The following is a 13,660-nucleotide window of genomic DNA, read 5'->3' as shown; positions in this document are numbered from 1 at the left end:
CTGACTCTTCCGCTGCGACGCAGCCGGTCGCTGTTCGATCCTCGGCCACCGGGCGGCATTTTTCTCCGGACAAGTCGCGGTGACCGGAGAGCAAGTGCTGCCATCCCCCACCCCCGGGGCATGGCAGAAACCTACGGGTGCCCCATTCGAAATTCTGCCAAAACAAACACACACGTGTTCCCCCTACCGTTCCAAAAACCTACAAACCATCAATACAAAAACCTACAGTACCTACTAATAGCTAATGGCCACAGTTGCCGGGCTCAGGATCAATTAAAAAAAAAAAAAAAAAAAAAAAAAATTTAATCAGACTTATTTCTAAGGAAATATTCAGGAAACGATTTTAATACCATAATTATGAAGGAAAATAGGTTCATGTTTCGGAACAATCAGGTGAAATAATAATATTGTCTATTAATTTAGCTTGTTCTTCAGCATGATTACTGCTTACTATATATAATATATATTAAGTAAATATATAAGATCATAACTATTTTGTTTCATCCAAAATCATAAATGAAAAATGTTTCTATTCTTAAGCGAAACCTCCTTGAATGCAAAGTCATACTATGCTTGGCATATTCATTTAAATATATATTATTATATTACCTTACTTTTTGAGCAATATTTTTTGTATGAAGGAGGTCAGTATTTAAGTTAACACTTATAGTGACTACTGCAAAAAAGTGTAGTCTGAAATTTTAAATGTGCCATCCGCGCTCCACCTTCCATAATTTTAAGATAATAAATAATTATAGTGATTTCAAATATATCAAAACATTTTTTCTTACTATCCAACACTATTTATTTTTTCTGCAAGAGTATCTTTCATATTAAAAAATGTATACAAACATGTAAAAAGATTTTCGTAATGACACCAATAACATAATAGTTTTGTTTATTACTATTATTACTTTTTACAATTATTAGTTTAAGAACATTTAATAATATAGCAATACTGATAATATAATATCATTGTTACGTTTAAAATGTTAATAAAATATTCAAATACTTAAATAAATGTATACATTTGTAAAACATTATTATCAGGAATTCAAATTGTTAGCTCTTGTTTTCGTTTATTTACAACTCAATACTTAAAGTTTTAGTAATATTATTGTTGATATAAAAATCAACAATTGGATAATATATAATATATAAAACAAACTGAAAAATAGTTGTCTATTTTTAACGATAAATTGTAAATATTTCATTAAAGCGTAATTCAAATAAATAAATTCTTAAATATTTGTTTATTACAAATTGCATAGATTAAATATTCTATTTTTCCACTAATAGAGAACGGATAAAATGTGATTAAGGTATTGACATAACTTATATAGTTATATGTACACAAACATTATCAAAACGTATATGCATCGTAATATGTTTAAGAATTAACGACGCAACAGTACTATGTATAGGTACGTTTCTATATACTTGGTAGTATTTAAATAAATAGAAAACAGTCCCTTTTTATTTAAATTTCTTATTATTTCAGTGACGGTCAGTGTTATTATATTTTACTAAGTCCATTAAAGAACGAAATCATCGTAATATAATAGTATTATAGGTATTTCCGTACACTAATAAATTATTCCTTTATATAAGTAAAAATTCCCGTGTTAACAATTTTAAATTATTCAAAATAAAACGTGCAAACTTCATTTTGATATGATTTAATTAAATTCGTGCAAATTATAATATAATAATATTTTTAACACAACATTAAATAAATTAACCTTATCACAAAAGCAAACTTCAATACATATAGTTTCCATTTTCCATAACAGGCATTTGTATACGAAATCTTCCGCCATACGTAGGTAAATAATATTACTTTCGTCAACAATATTAGGCTTGGTATTTATAGGAGTAAAATAAAATTTAAAAAATCGTTTAAGACAATAATAATATGTTTGCTATGTTTATATAGGTACCAATATAAGTAAAAATGTATTAATGTGTATTTTATTTTATATTTTTTAATTAATATTTTTATTATTATTATTATTATTATTATTATTATTATTGCTAAGTCTCAAAAGTCATAAAATAACAAACTTGTTTTATTACTCGTAGGTTAGGTACTAAAAACAGGGAAAAAACAACTCCACGTTGCTTCTCGCTTCAATAACATTATTAAGAAAAAACGATTCTCTGACAGAACGCCAGAAGAACAAATGGAGAAGAATCGCGTACATCTGAATCACAATTACCATTGGTATAATGGCGAGTTTCTTTTCAGTGGTTCAGGACTCATCAATTCTGAAGTTATCGAATGTTTCTGTAAGTCGTTGCACATCTGAAAATCAGAACAAATTATTACTTATGATCTTAAAGCCGGCGAGCGTAGATAAGTATATCATGTTTATTCACAAATAAAAAAAAATGTAAAAAAATAGCAAACAACGAATTGTTTGGTTTATTAAAACCGATACTATTTTTCATATCAATTAAAATGAATATCCTAAGGTTTCCCGAAGAAGTCGGAACTTTTGAATATCTACGTGTGTAGATTCTCTACTTCGAATATTATACTTAGTATCGCGAAGTAAAATAATTTCATCTGTGATATAACATTATAACCCATTGCATTAATGTTTTTTTTTAGAATTTTAGAAGTTGCCCATGTACCGTATATTGTTTTTGTATACACTCGTCTGTGTACGATGTTCCGTGATTAATGGGTTGTTTGTAGCTGTTGTTTTGTCGGAATGGATTTGTCGCGCCTACAAAAAAAATAGAACAGTCATCATAATACTGATAATTATAGAATGACATCAATAAGTGATTTAGATTGACAATAAATAGTACCTTGTGGAATATTTAAGTTGCTGCCAGATGTGTGTGTAGCTCCATAACCATGGTTTTCGGTCGCCAGATCTTGTAGTTTGTTACTCGACAAGCCTCTCGGTAAAGGATTGCTAGGTACGCCATGTGGTGCTAAATGAGCTGTTTCTTCGGCAACCTATGGAATACAGATTATAATGTTACCACTTTTCATACATATTACAACCTTACAACCATATTTTATAAATTATGTAAACCCTATTCGATTAAATTAAACAAATTTGTCAGTATTAAATTATAAATGGTCAGTACCTATACATATCATATAATATTTAAAATATTAAATTTTTTTTTCGTACTCCTCAATTAGTTTCGGAAAAAACTTAAATCCATTAGGTACCCATTAGAGGCTGTTTAGGGTAGGTTAGGTTAGGTTAGGTTGGGTTAAGTTATTTCAGGTCAATTAATTCGGTAATGGTCACTTGATATCCGAAATCAGTGTCCAAGACGATAAGTGACAATTAATGGCTATTGAGCAATTTTGAATTACCATGTAAAATTAATTATGTTGAGTTATATTTATCTGTGTCAGTAATGCTCTAAAGACTTGAGATGTAGTGCCAAGGTTCGTTTCCAGGCGTCATTGTAACGAAGATAAATATAATATTATAGATAAAAATAATGTAAGGCAAGCAACGAAATTGAGTCGTTTATGTTTAAGACGAGTAAATTGTATAACGAACAATGATAAATAAAGGTCATCCACCATTTCAATCATTTAGCCGAAATAAGACCACACCCAGTTTTGATTCAACAAAACGAACCAATAAGTTAAAAAGGGTTTCCTTATTATTAAGTAACAACAAGTATAAATATAAGTATATAACCATACCTGATGTGGATCTTCGGCAACAGGTAATTCCGACACAAACCCAGTGTCCTTTCTGTAGAAATTAATAAAAATAAATGCTCCTAAGACGAGTGCGCAAACGAATCCGTATCCTCTGAACGTGGTCGTCGTTCCTGTATGAAAATAAAATAATTGTTTAAGTTAAAATTTTAAAAGACACTTATCAAACATAGGCAAAATAATACAGGGCATTTACCAAAGTAGGTGACAAACCATCCACCGACGACCGCACCACATCCTCTGCCCAATCCGTGATGGATGCCTTGCAACACACCTTGAGCCGAGCTTCGCAACTGTTGTGGAGTATTGTGGGCTATATACGAGCAACAAGCGGCCCAGACTGCAGCATGGGTTATACCTAAAAATTAACCATACATAATATTATTATAACAATACGGAGAATATTAAAATGATCAACTGCCCTAAATATGCCAAATCCCCCAAAACCCCAATCAACCCTAGTTCACTACACGGTAAAGCCCCAACGGAGAGAACACTGGAGCAATCTGTACATTTTTCCATACGATAAACCTAAACCAAAAATTGAACATTTTCCCAAACATGTTTCTATAATATTATGTAGAAAGACACAATTATTTACATCAATATATCATTAATTTTTTTAGCTATTAATTTAGAGTAGCCAAAATACATTTTATTTGAAGCCTGCTACCAAGTAATAGCATAAGTCCATTATGCTATTGGGTATAGCTTGGGCTATTTTAGTAGATTTATTACTGGGGGGAGGTCAACAGTTGGTTAAAACAAGTGTATATGTGACTAGGATTGGCACTAAAAACCCCGAATGGTCACCCATCTGGGAACTAGAGACATCGGCCGATTCTGTCACTCAGAACACGTTTTGTGACCGAGGCCACCACCGCACCTCGTCAGTCCACAACAAAAATTTAATTTTAATAGCTTTAATACTATTATGTATTATAACCAAATGGTGTAAACGATCAATTTGTTCACAACACGGTCGATTTTAGCTTACCTAAGAGGTCACTATAAACATTTGAGCTGATATAATAATACAAATTAAATACAAATATTATTTACCTTGCATGAACTCAAACGGTAATACCCACCACGGGTTCTTCAGCCAAGAGATGTACAAGAAACGCAATATGTTGCCGACAAGTCCCAAGCACAACACCTAAAAAAGTTTAATTGATCTTGACTAAAAGGACATGTACCTAAAACTATCAATGTAAAATATTAAAAAGATCATACTTTGACGTGTCCCATCTGGCGAATGAGTTTGAAACTGAAGAAGTATGCGAATATCTCAGAAATGTGATTGATAACTGAAGCCACACCGAATAGCGTTGGAGATCCACCGTAATCCTAAACATTAGTTGTGATACATTACAACAGTGCCAATAATTAAACTTCAGATCGTATCCGTTCATTAGCGATATTTCACTCACTTGCAAATGCCAAAACAGGAATGTGAATATCAGTCCAATACCAAATCCCATAAACCACGAAACGAACAAAAAAGATCCGCACTTCAAGTTCGCGAAATATTTCAACACCGTAATCCATTCCGGAATTTTCTTCGTTGTTTGAGCGAAGATTTTAGTCTGAAATATAATATCAAAATGAATAAGTTATATGTTCGACTTGTTAAAATAATCGTAATTGCGATTCTGATATGTCATATGTACGGCTTCAATATATGAGACACGATTGATTAAATTCTATGGTATTAAATGCTTGATTCATTTTTATTATTATATAGTACTTTATTTTTATGTATTTATTCATTTTTAAATTCTGAGTACTTTCTAAAGCATTAATTTTTTTATAAAACTCATTTTCAACCACTGACCATAAAATAATAACGGAACTATGTATGGTGTTTATAATTTTGTTATATTATCCTGCACATTTTAATAATTTTAAATTATCAATGACTATAATGATTAAGTATTTTAAGAATACTTGGAAAGCTTGTGTATTTTATTCAAAGTACTTGTGGATAATACTATTACCATCAAATATTCATTTAAAATAAGTTTAAAAGATATAACTACCTATAACAAACATAGTAACATAGGTAGGTACCTAATAATTAATCGACTTTTAAAAACTTATGCGATATAAAAATATTTTGTTGTTTCCAAAACTATAAAGTTAAATGTCCGATCACATTATTACTATATCATATTATGATCGTACTACATTTTAAAATCAATATAAAATTTAAATTAATTTTAAATATTTTATGTTTAGAGTTGAAGCATTGATATAATCAGTGGTATTTTTAGATTAGCAATATGTATCAATTAATATGATGTATGTATAAAAAATAAAAATTTTAATTAAACTTAAACAAAATCATTGCTGTTTTATAGCTTAATAAAAATGTTAAAAATAAAACATTTAAACAGGTGTAGTTTTTCAGGACATGCACGCAACAAATTATTTTATTTGTGAATTATATTCCGTCTTGTTGTTGATCAAGGACTATTCGATATTGTATTTTAAAATCAGTTTAAAATTAAGTAAACGAGAGGATTTAATATCATTGTTATTATAATTTATACAATACAAACATGAAAAATAATAAACGACGAACAAATTAATTATTATAGGAATGCTATTACCATGGAGTGTTCGAATATTCTAAGATATAATTTTTTTTTTTTTGTTAAAATATTCATTATAAATACTTAATATAAATACTTTTAATAATAATTTTACCCCAAGAACGCAGGATAGTTGTCGACGTACCTTTAAGCTCGACTCTCCGCCACCGCCTTCCGGGAGATCGGGGGGCCTGGGAGGCAAACCCGCGACATTGGGTGCCAAGGACGGGAGGTTCAACTGTTGCGCCAATTCCTGCTGGAGGTAATCGTCCCGGGTCGGAGCCGCTCCCTTTTCCATCATCATCTCTGTCTGTTCCGATTCGGCCGTTGTATCTTCGTACCGGAAGTTCATCTGCGTGGCTGTGATCAGGGCTGCGCCCATAAGCACGGAGAACGTGGCAAAGCAAATAGTGTAGTTCTTCTCGCGGTCCTGTGGCCCATCGCAAGGATGATCCGGAAATGCGGTCGAATGGTCCAGTGCTATGCCCACGAAAAACATGGCCAGGCCCCAACCCAGCGAGCCAAACATTCTCTGGTGTCCATATTTGTCGGCGTCCGTGCCCAATAGCGTGATGACGGCTGAATCAGCCAACGTGATGGCTGGAGCGCTGAAGAACTCTCCTATCATGACTAGGAGCAATAACAGGAAGAATACTTTCTCTATGTCCTGTGAAAAACAAATATATGTTCTGTTAATGTCGTTGTGGTCACTTTTATTTAATTCCATATCATTACTATATACTTCTATAACATATTATATAGTTATGTTCCAATGTAAGTGAATAATTCTAAAAATTAAATTTTAATACTATTAAATACTATTGTCTTTTAAATACTGTTACACAATTTACTGTCTTATTATTAATGGATGGTTTTCAATAATTCGAATAAACGAAAGTTATTAAATATTAGATTTTGAAAAAATAAATTTTCAATTTTTTGGGAGGAATTTACAATTGAATCAATTTTTTTAGAACACTTCATGATTAGATCATGATCGTGATTAGATCGTGATTTTGCACGTTATTACAACGTTTGTGAACCTGTTTGGATCAGTTATAAATGATTTAAATTGTCTACAGATAAATAACGTTGGCATGGCATTTGTTTAGCTTAGTAGAAATTATTTTTTTCCGGACTATTCTGTAAAAGTTGTGTGTTATCTTATTATATGTTATCTTATATTATTATTGAGAGGGCTTATAGTTACCCACTTAAATGCGTCTATATGAAAAAGGGGACTAATTGGCCTATTCTGTGCATAAAAATAATATAAGCTATTTCTAACAGCCGTATCTAGCTTAAAGCCTGTAGGAGATAAATGTTTATAATTTGATCCAAACGTATTCCACTAATTTGGTACAAAAGCTTATGTTTTGATTGATTGATAATATTGATATTTATCGTTTAGTCTAGACCAGTGGCTCTCAACCTTTTTTGGTTCACAGCACACTATTATACATCACAAGTTTTCACGGTACACTCACGCACTTGACAACCACAACACCTTTGGCAACATTAGTTATCGCCACATGCCTAAATATGTATGACATTTCTCCCGGCACATCTAGTAGATCTCGCGGCACAGTATTGTGCCGTGGCACACCGGTTGAGAACCACTGGTCTAGACTAAACGTGCTACCCAATTTTATTTGTGGTATTATCTTAGATCTCGAATGGGTTATAAGAATATTATAATAGAAGTAACGTGTAACAACTAACAGCTATTATGCATAAAAAGCAAAGTATATCACTAAGCCTTATAGAATCATAAAATACTCGACTGATTTTGAAGACTCGAGGAAGGTTTAGTGTGGCTTACCATATACATATATTAAAATTATGTATTAGGTAGATTAATTAAATAAACGAATGCAAGAACCTTTTAGTGGTCATGTTATAATGAAACACCTTTTAAAAATTAATCGTATCATATAAATATTGAAAAGGGGAACTAGGTAATATAAATCCTAAAAACTAACCCTTTTTTTAAGTACTGTATTTCTGAAAACACAAAGACATTTTGTTACATATTTGTATTCGGATTGTTACAATGTTACGCTTTTCAGTATATAGTAGGTAGGTACTCAAATGTCACTCGATATAATATGAGGTCAAGAGCCTTGTAATTTTTGCTGGATCATTAAAATCTGATACCGAGGACGATATTAAGTTTCAACACTAACTACAATCAGGATTTCAAAACAAAATGTTTGTACAATTTAGTATATTAAAATAATGAGCAAAAATAATTGAGTTTTACACCTCCTTTAGCTAGATCGAATGCGTCAGTTATTAGAAAAGATTAAATGATTTTTAAATCTGAAAAAAACAAATTCTTGTCACAAATTTATTAAGTTTTGACGTTTTATAAGAAATTTTTATGGTTTTTCTCAAACCTTTATTTTGAACTGGTGTTGAACACAATTTCTAAACCGTCTAACAAATTATATATTTCTTTGTCTTAGTTTTGGTGCTGAAGGTTTTCAACCGAATTATAAATTACAAAAACAGACTGAGTTTCCGAGTGATGAAAGAAATTTTGAAATAACATCGGTTATCTTGTTTTATCGTTTGACCTAGGAGGTACTTACTTCTATCGTGTAGACTATGTGGCTATAAATAGGCATGACCAAGTTGTAGTGCTGTTTCTCGTTGTAGTTGGAGGCAAACTTCACGTCCAATGGGGACCGGCCGGCTGTAAACCTCGGTCGCACTCCTCGAGTCCGGCGTATCACTGGAGTGGACAAGTCCGGGACTTCGAAGTCGTTGATGTCTTGATCATATTTAATGAAATCAGTCACTGAAGACACGTCCCGCTTGTACACTTTTGGCGCCATGGGCGTTTCCAGCATATAAGTCGACGCGTTTTTCTTCACAATACATCTAGTGGCAGGTGGCTGTATGAATCCCAATGGCAACGTAAAAATGATCCAACACGAAAGAGAAGCCAATAACAACATTTTCCCCTTGCGCCATCTGCCAAAAAAGAACCAAAAGATCGTATAAGTCCCTTTAACTACTATTCAAATTATTATATTCAGTAGTAAACATTCATTCATAATCGTATCCCTATTAGTTACATAATCGTTTCATCGATGGAGGGTTTAATAGTAATTAAATAATTATCACAAGCCAATATTTGTACAACTTAGGTGCATAGCTTTACTATTATAATAAATATTATCTATATCGTACATTTATTTTAATGAAAAAAAAATAGAAAATTATTTCCAAATGAGACTTTACATATGAAACGTAATATGACAAGCATGATGATTAGCCTGAAATATGATGTCTACCAGTTTCGATGGGATTTGTATCTACTCTACGTCTCTACCCACACTAAGAAGTCATCATTATATTATTGGTATACAAGCTTCTGCAAATTGAAACCATTGGGTGGCTGTTACAGTCAGAATTGTATTGCTATATTTTAAAATAAAATTGAGTGGTTGATAAATGTTATTAGATTTACCGTTGCTGAGAAGTCTAGATCATACTGGGTTCCCCGTGGTTATGTTGAGTACATTTTTGTTTTTACATCAATATGCTAAATATCAATAGCGAGATTTATAATGTATTTTTACTAATTGTGGCCCATTATAATTTTTTTTGGCGGTAAATAATAATTTCTAAACTTTAATTAAGCTGATTCTAATTTATTTATATAATAAAATATATATTTGGAATCAGTAGATATAATAAATCAATAACATAATTTATTTCATCATTTCGTGAGTCGTGACATATATTATATGAACTGTAAACAATTTAGTACTGTAATTGTATTGTTGAAATCATGTAGGTATTGTTGAAAAAAATTTAAATTCTAATACCCCGCATAGTATGAATGCATCGTTAGTCGTTACTCAAAAATATGTATTTAAATCGATTTTCTGTCAAACTAAGAATATAGAATCCCGCATGTAAAATTAAATTTTAACTGCAGTAGGCATATTAATAGTATACCAATATTATACATCGCATAATGTATTAAACCTATAAATGTATTATAAATATTTGTTCTTCCATTTTATGGTGTATTTTTTTTAACCAATAATAAGTTTGTAAATATTTATTTTACATCATTAAACATCAAAAATAACACGGTGATTACTACCGAACGATAATCTAAGTTAAAGTTTTCGAAAAAGTAGATCAATTTTTAGTGCGTATTGGAAATGCGTATTAGAGCGTTACTTATTTTTAATCGGGGAAGAATTGCTGCATAACTCAGATGATCACTCATAAAGTCATAACTATTTCAGCGTTACAATATAAAAGTTCTATACTAAACTGGAAGATCTGACAAATGTAATTACTTTTGTACTATTTAATATTTATATTTTTTTAATATATAATTTATCGGCTAGTGCGCTGCACATGTATCAAACAATTTTTTTATTTTTGTATACCTACTAAAAATAAAAAAATTTTAACTGACTTAAATTTTTTATGAACATTTCAAAATAGGTAATTAATAATTATTAACTCAGTTGTTTAGAAACGAATGTAAAAATGATTTTTTTTTAAATCAAATTTTTTTTAAAGTAACTCATTAATTTGAAAAAGTAAATTTTTAAAAATATATTTAAACCCAGTACATAATTAAAAATTCTCATACAACTTTTTTAAACTTTATACTTTTTGCATTTAAAGTGTTTTTTTCGTTTGTATTAAATTTACTGAACAAAAATAATGAGATTTCAAAATAAATAAATAAAATATAAGCTAAATGACAAATAAATGTTTTTACAATCAACATTTTTCTAAAAAACAGATTTACAAATTGGCTATTTTGAATTATTAAAAGTTATTTAATTTATTAGGTCTTCCTGTTACACCCTATATAATGTATATATATATATATATATACAAATTGGCTATTTTGAATTATTAAAAGTTATTTAATTTATTAGGTCTTCCTGTTACACCCTATATAATGTATATATATATATATATATATAATATATATATATACATCAATCAACATTGTACACTTATAATACTCATAAACCATACTAAAAAAAATTATAAAAATTGTCTAAATTATATTTTCTTTTTACTGCAACAACATTAGTTATATTTTAATTAAAGCTATTCGTTGGGTCAGAATTGGTGAAATAAATGTGAAAACTGCCAGGTTAAATTCTAACTTATAAATGCTTATCTAATACATCAACAAATGTACACTATTAGTCCAATGCTTGAATTGAGGAGATGCGGGGGGAGCGAAAGCTCATTTTATTTTTGATAAGTTAATATGTTTAGTCCCTATATCCATATCAATAAGACATTTAAATATTCAAGTAAGCACATTTTTTTACACTATGCTCCCCCTTCTAATTTTTTTCTAATTCATGCACTGATAATTACATCAAATTATTTTATAATAATTCCCATCCAAAACTGCAGATTACACTTAACCCTCAAGATTTTTGAACTCCAACATTAATTAATTTTATCAGAGACAAACAACGAGGCCATTAAGCGAAATCTCTGAACGGTTAAATATCCAAAATATACTGTGTTCGGCCATAACACCAAGCGAAACAGAAGTAACAGCTGTGCATTTATAAGTGATTTTAGAACCTCCTCGACCGTTTGAATACAAAATGTATTAGCGTATTACACCGTAAAATTTTCAATACTATTGATAGTTGTAGTAAGGTTAAAAATATATTACATAACTACTAAAGTAGTATATTGATAAACTATATATATTTTTATATTTAATTAACTTTATAAATTAATTAACTATAATATATAGGTATTAATTACCTATATTGAAATAAACGATGTACATATTAGTTCAAAATTAAAATCAACAAAACCGGCAGCTCATTTCATTCCTTGGTAAATTTTTTGGTTTTTTGTAGTGCATGGCAATCAATTTCATACAAACACATTATTCGTTTCCAAAACGAAAATATTTTAATCATTGTACAATAGTACTTTACGTCATATACAACCGTCAACAAAACCGGGCTGGTGTGCTCGTTAACCCAATTTAGATGATATCATAATATATAGTGTGTCCAAACAAATTAAATACACTTGAATGAGTTCACTAGTTCAGTCTAATTGGATCGATGATTGAAGGAAATCCGAAAACTTTTCACCGGGCGGTGAAAAAGATCGTATCGATCTCCCGCCACCCCCACGTCTGTCTCAACTTTCGTTAAGAAAGCTTTTTATAAATCATCGGTCCCTAACAGCCCGGTTCGACCTTGAATCTCGGATATACATAACAGGAAATGTATCATAATAATAACTGAGGTAGGTATTATGTACACTTGTTGGACGGCGTTGTGAAATTACGTCAAGTTGATGAAAGGATTCAGGACGTCTTGGCGATGAGTTCCGGAATCGGAAGGGTCGGGTAATTCGTCTCGGATTTTCGATGTCTACGCGAATACCAGATGTGTGGCGGTGTGGGTGTATGTGGGTCGGGAAACGCACTAGGTCGCGGGTCGACAGCGGGGAGGAACGGGTAAAAAATCGATCGGAGCCGTTTCCACACTTAACGGCGGCGGCCATACACGCGCCGCATCACAATGCGTAAATAATATACATGAAATATTATTATTTTGGAAATTATGGAAAAACGTTGTTGCCCTTAAAACATTGTGTACATATACGATTTATTGGTGTGAATGGGACACTGGAATTCGGTACTCGAACCCAGTTCAAGTATAATATAAGATCGCGATAGAAAATTTCAAAACAATATTTCGTAAGTATACGAATAGTATAGTATTGGGGTCGCGCTTTTATTATTATTACCTGTCAGCCAGACCTCCCCAGAACGGGGCTGCTAGAAACTCGACGAAAGGCCGGGACCCGATGAGCAGACCACACTGGCTGGGGTTCATGCCCATCTGCTTGAAGTAGACGCCCATCAGCGGGAACAGGGACCCAAACGCCGAGTAGAAGAAGAAGTAAAACGTCTTGACTGTCAGGAGCTCCTGGTCAACGGACCCGAATATTAGTTCGATAAGGTCCGACTTGCCTCGTATCCTGTTGGTCGAGTCCTTGGCCTGCGGATAGTGTTCCGGGTCCACCTCACCGAGCGCCTCCGGGTCGACGCGAGGCCGGACACCGGCCGCGGCCAGCGCGGGCCCTCTGGCCTCGCGAGGCACCTCATACTGCGACGCCATGCCACCAGCAGTAAGATGTCAACCTTTTGCACTGACCTACTGACCGACTGACTGACTATGACGGGCCAACCGACCGAAAACACGAATCCCCTGATATATATCGACGACTATACGACAACGGTACACACGGCCTAACCGTGGATGACAACGGGACGCCAGTTACCTGACCCTCGACTACGTCGTGTGTGATGGCAGAG

At 32.2% G+C, this 13,660-nt stretch overlaps 1 protein-coding gene across 1 annotated transcript; it reads right to left on the bottom strand.

Moving 5' to 3' along the window:
- Positions 1 to 815: 815 nt before the first annotated feature.
- LOC111027224 (major facilitator superfamily domain-containing protein 6) lies at positions 816 to 13,660 on the bottom strand. Its single transcript, XM_022305496.1, has 11 exons — positions 13,090 to 13,660; positions 8,895 to 9,279; positions 6,446 to 6,967; positions 5,137 to 5,292; positions 4,940 to 5,053; positions 4,766 to 4,862; positions 3,900 to 4,061; positions 3,686 to 3,816; positions 2,818 to 2,971; positions 2,638 to 2,732; positions 816 to 2,305 (listed from the first exon to the last, which is right to left on the bottom strand). The coding sequence occupies exons 1-11, from the start codon at positions 13,461 to 13,463 to the stop codon at positions 2,216 to 2,218; spliced, it is 2,280 nt and encodes a 759-aa protein (XP_022161188.1). The 5' UTR covers positions 13,464 to 13,660; the 3' UTR covers positions 816 to 2,215.

This window comes from Myzus persicae, unplaced genomic scaffold (assembly GCF_001856785.1).
Source record: "Myzus persicae strain clone G006 unplaced genomic scaffold, MPER_G0061.0, whole genome shotgun sequence".
In the NCBI taxonomy this organism is placed as follows: domain Eukaryota; kingdom Metazoa; phylum Arthropoda; class Insecta; order Hemiptera; family Aphididae; genus Myzus; species Myzus persicae.
Note: the sequence above shows the minus strand (reverse complement) of the source record. Positions and strands in the feature narration are given on the sequence as shown.

What these genes read in the sequence shown, in the direction of transcription:
- LOC111027224 (XM_022305496.1), bottom strand. Translation starts at nt 13,463, where the DNA reads ATGGCGTCGCAGTATGAGGTGCCTCGCGAGGCCAGAGGGCCCGCGCTG. An exon ending in ACATAGTCTACACGATAGAA is followed by an intron (nt 6,968 to 8,894) that starts GTAAGTACCTCC and finishes TGTTTTTCACAG; the next exon opens with GACATAGAGAAAGTATTCTT. An exon ending in GCGGAGAGTCGAGCTTAAAG is followed by an intron (nt 5,293 to 6,445) that starts GTACGTCGACAA and finishes ATTATATTTCAG; the next exon opens with ACTAAAATCTTCGCTCAAAC.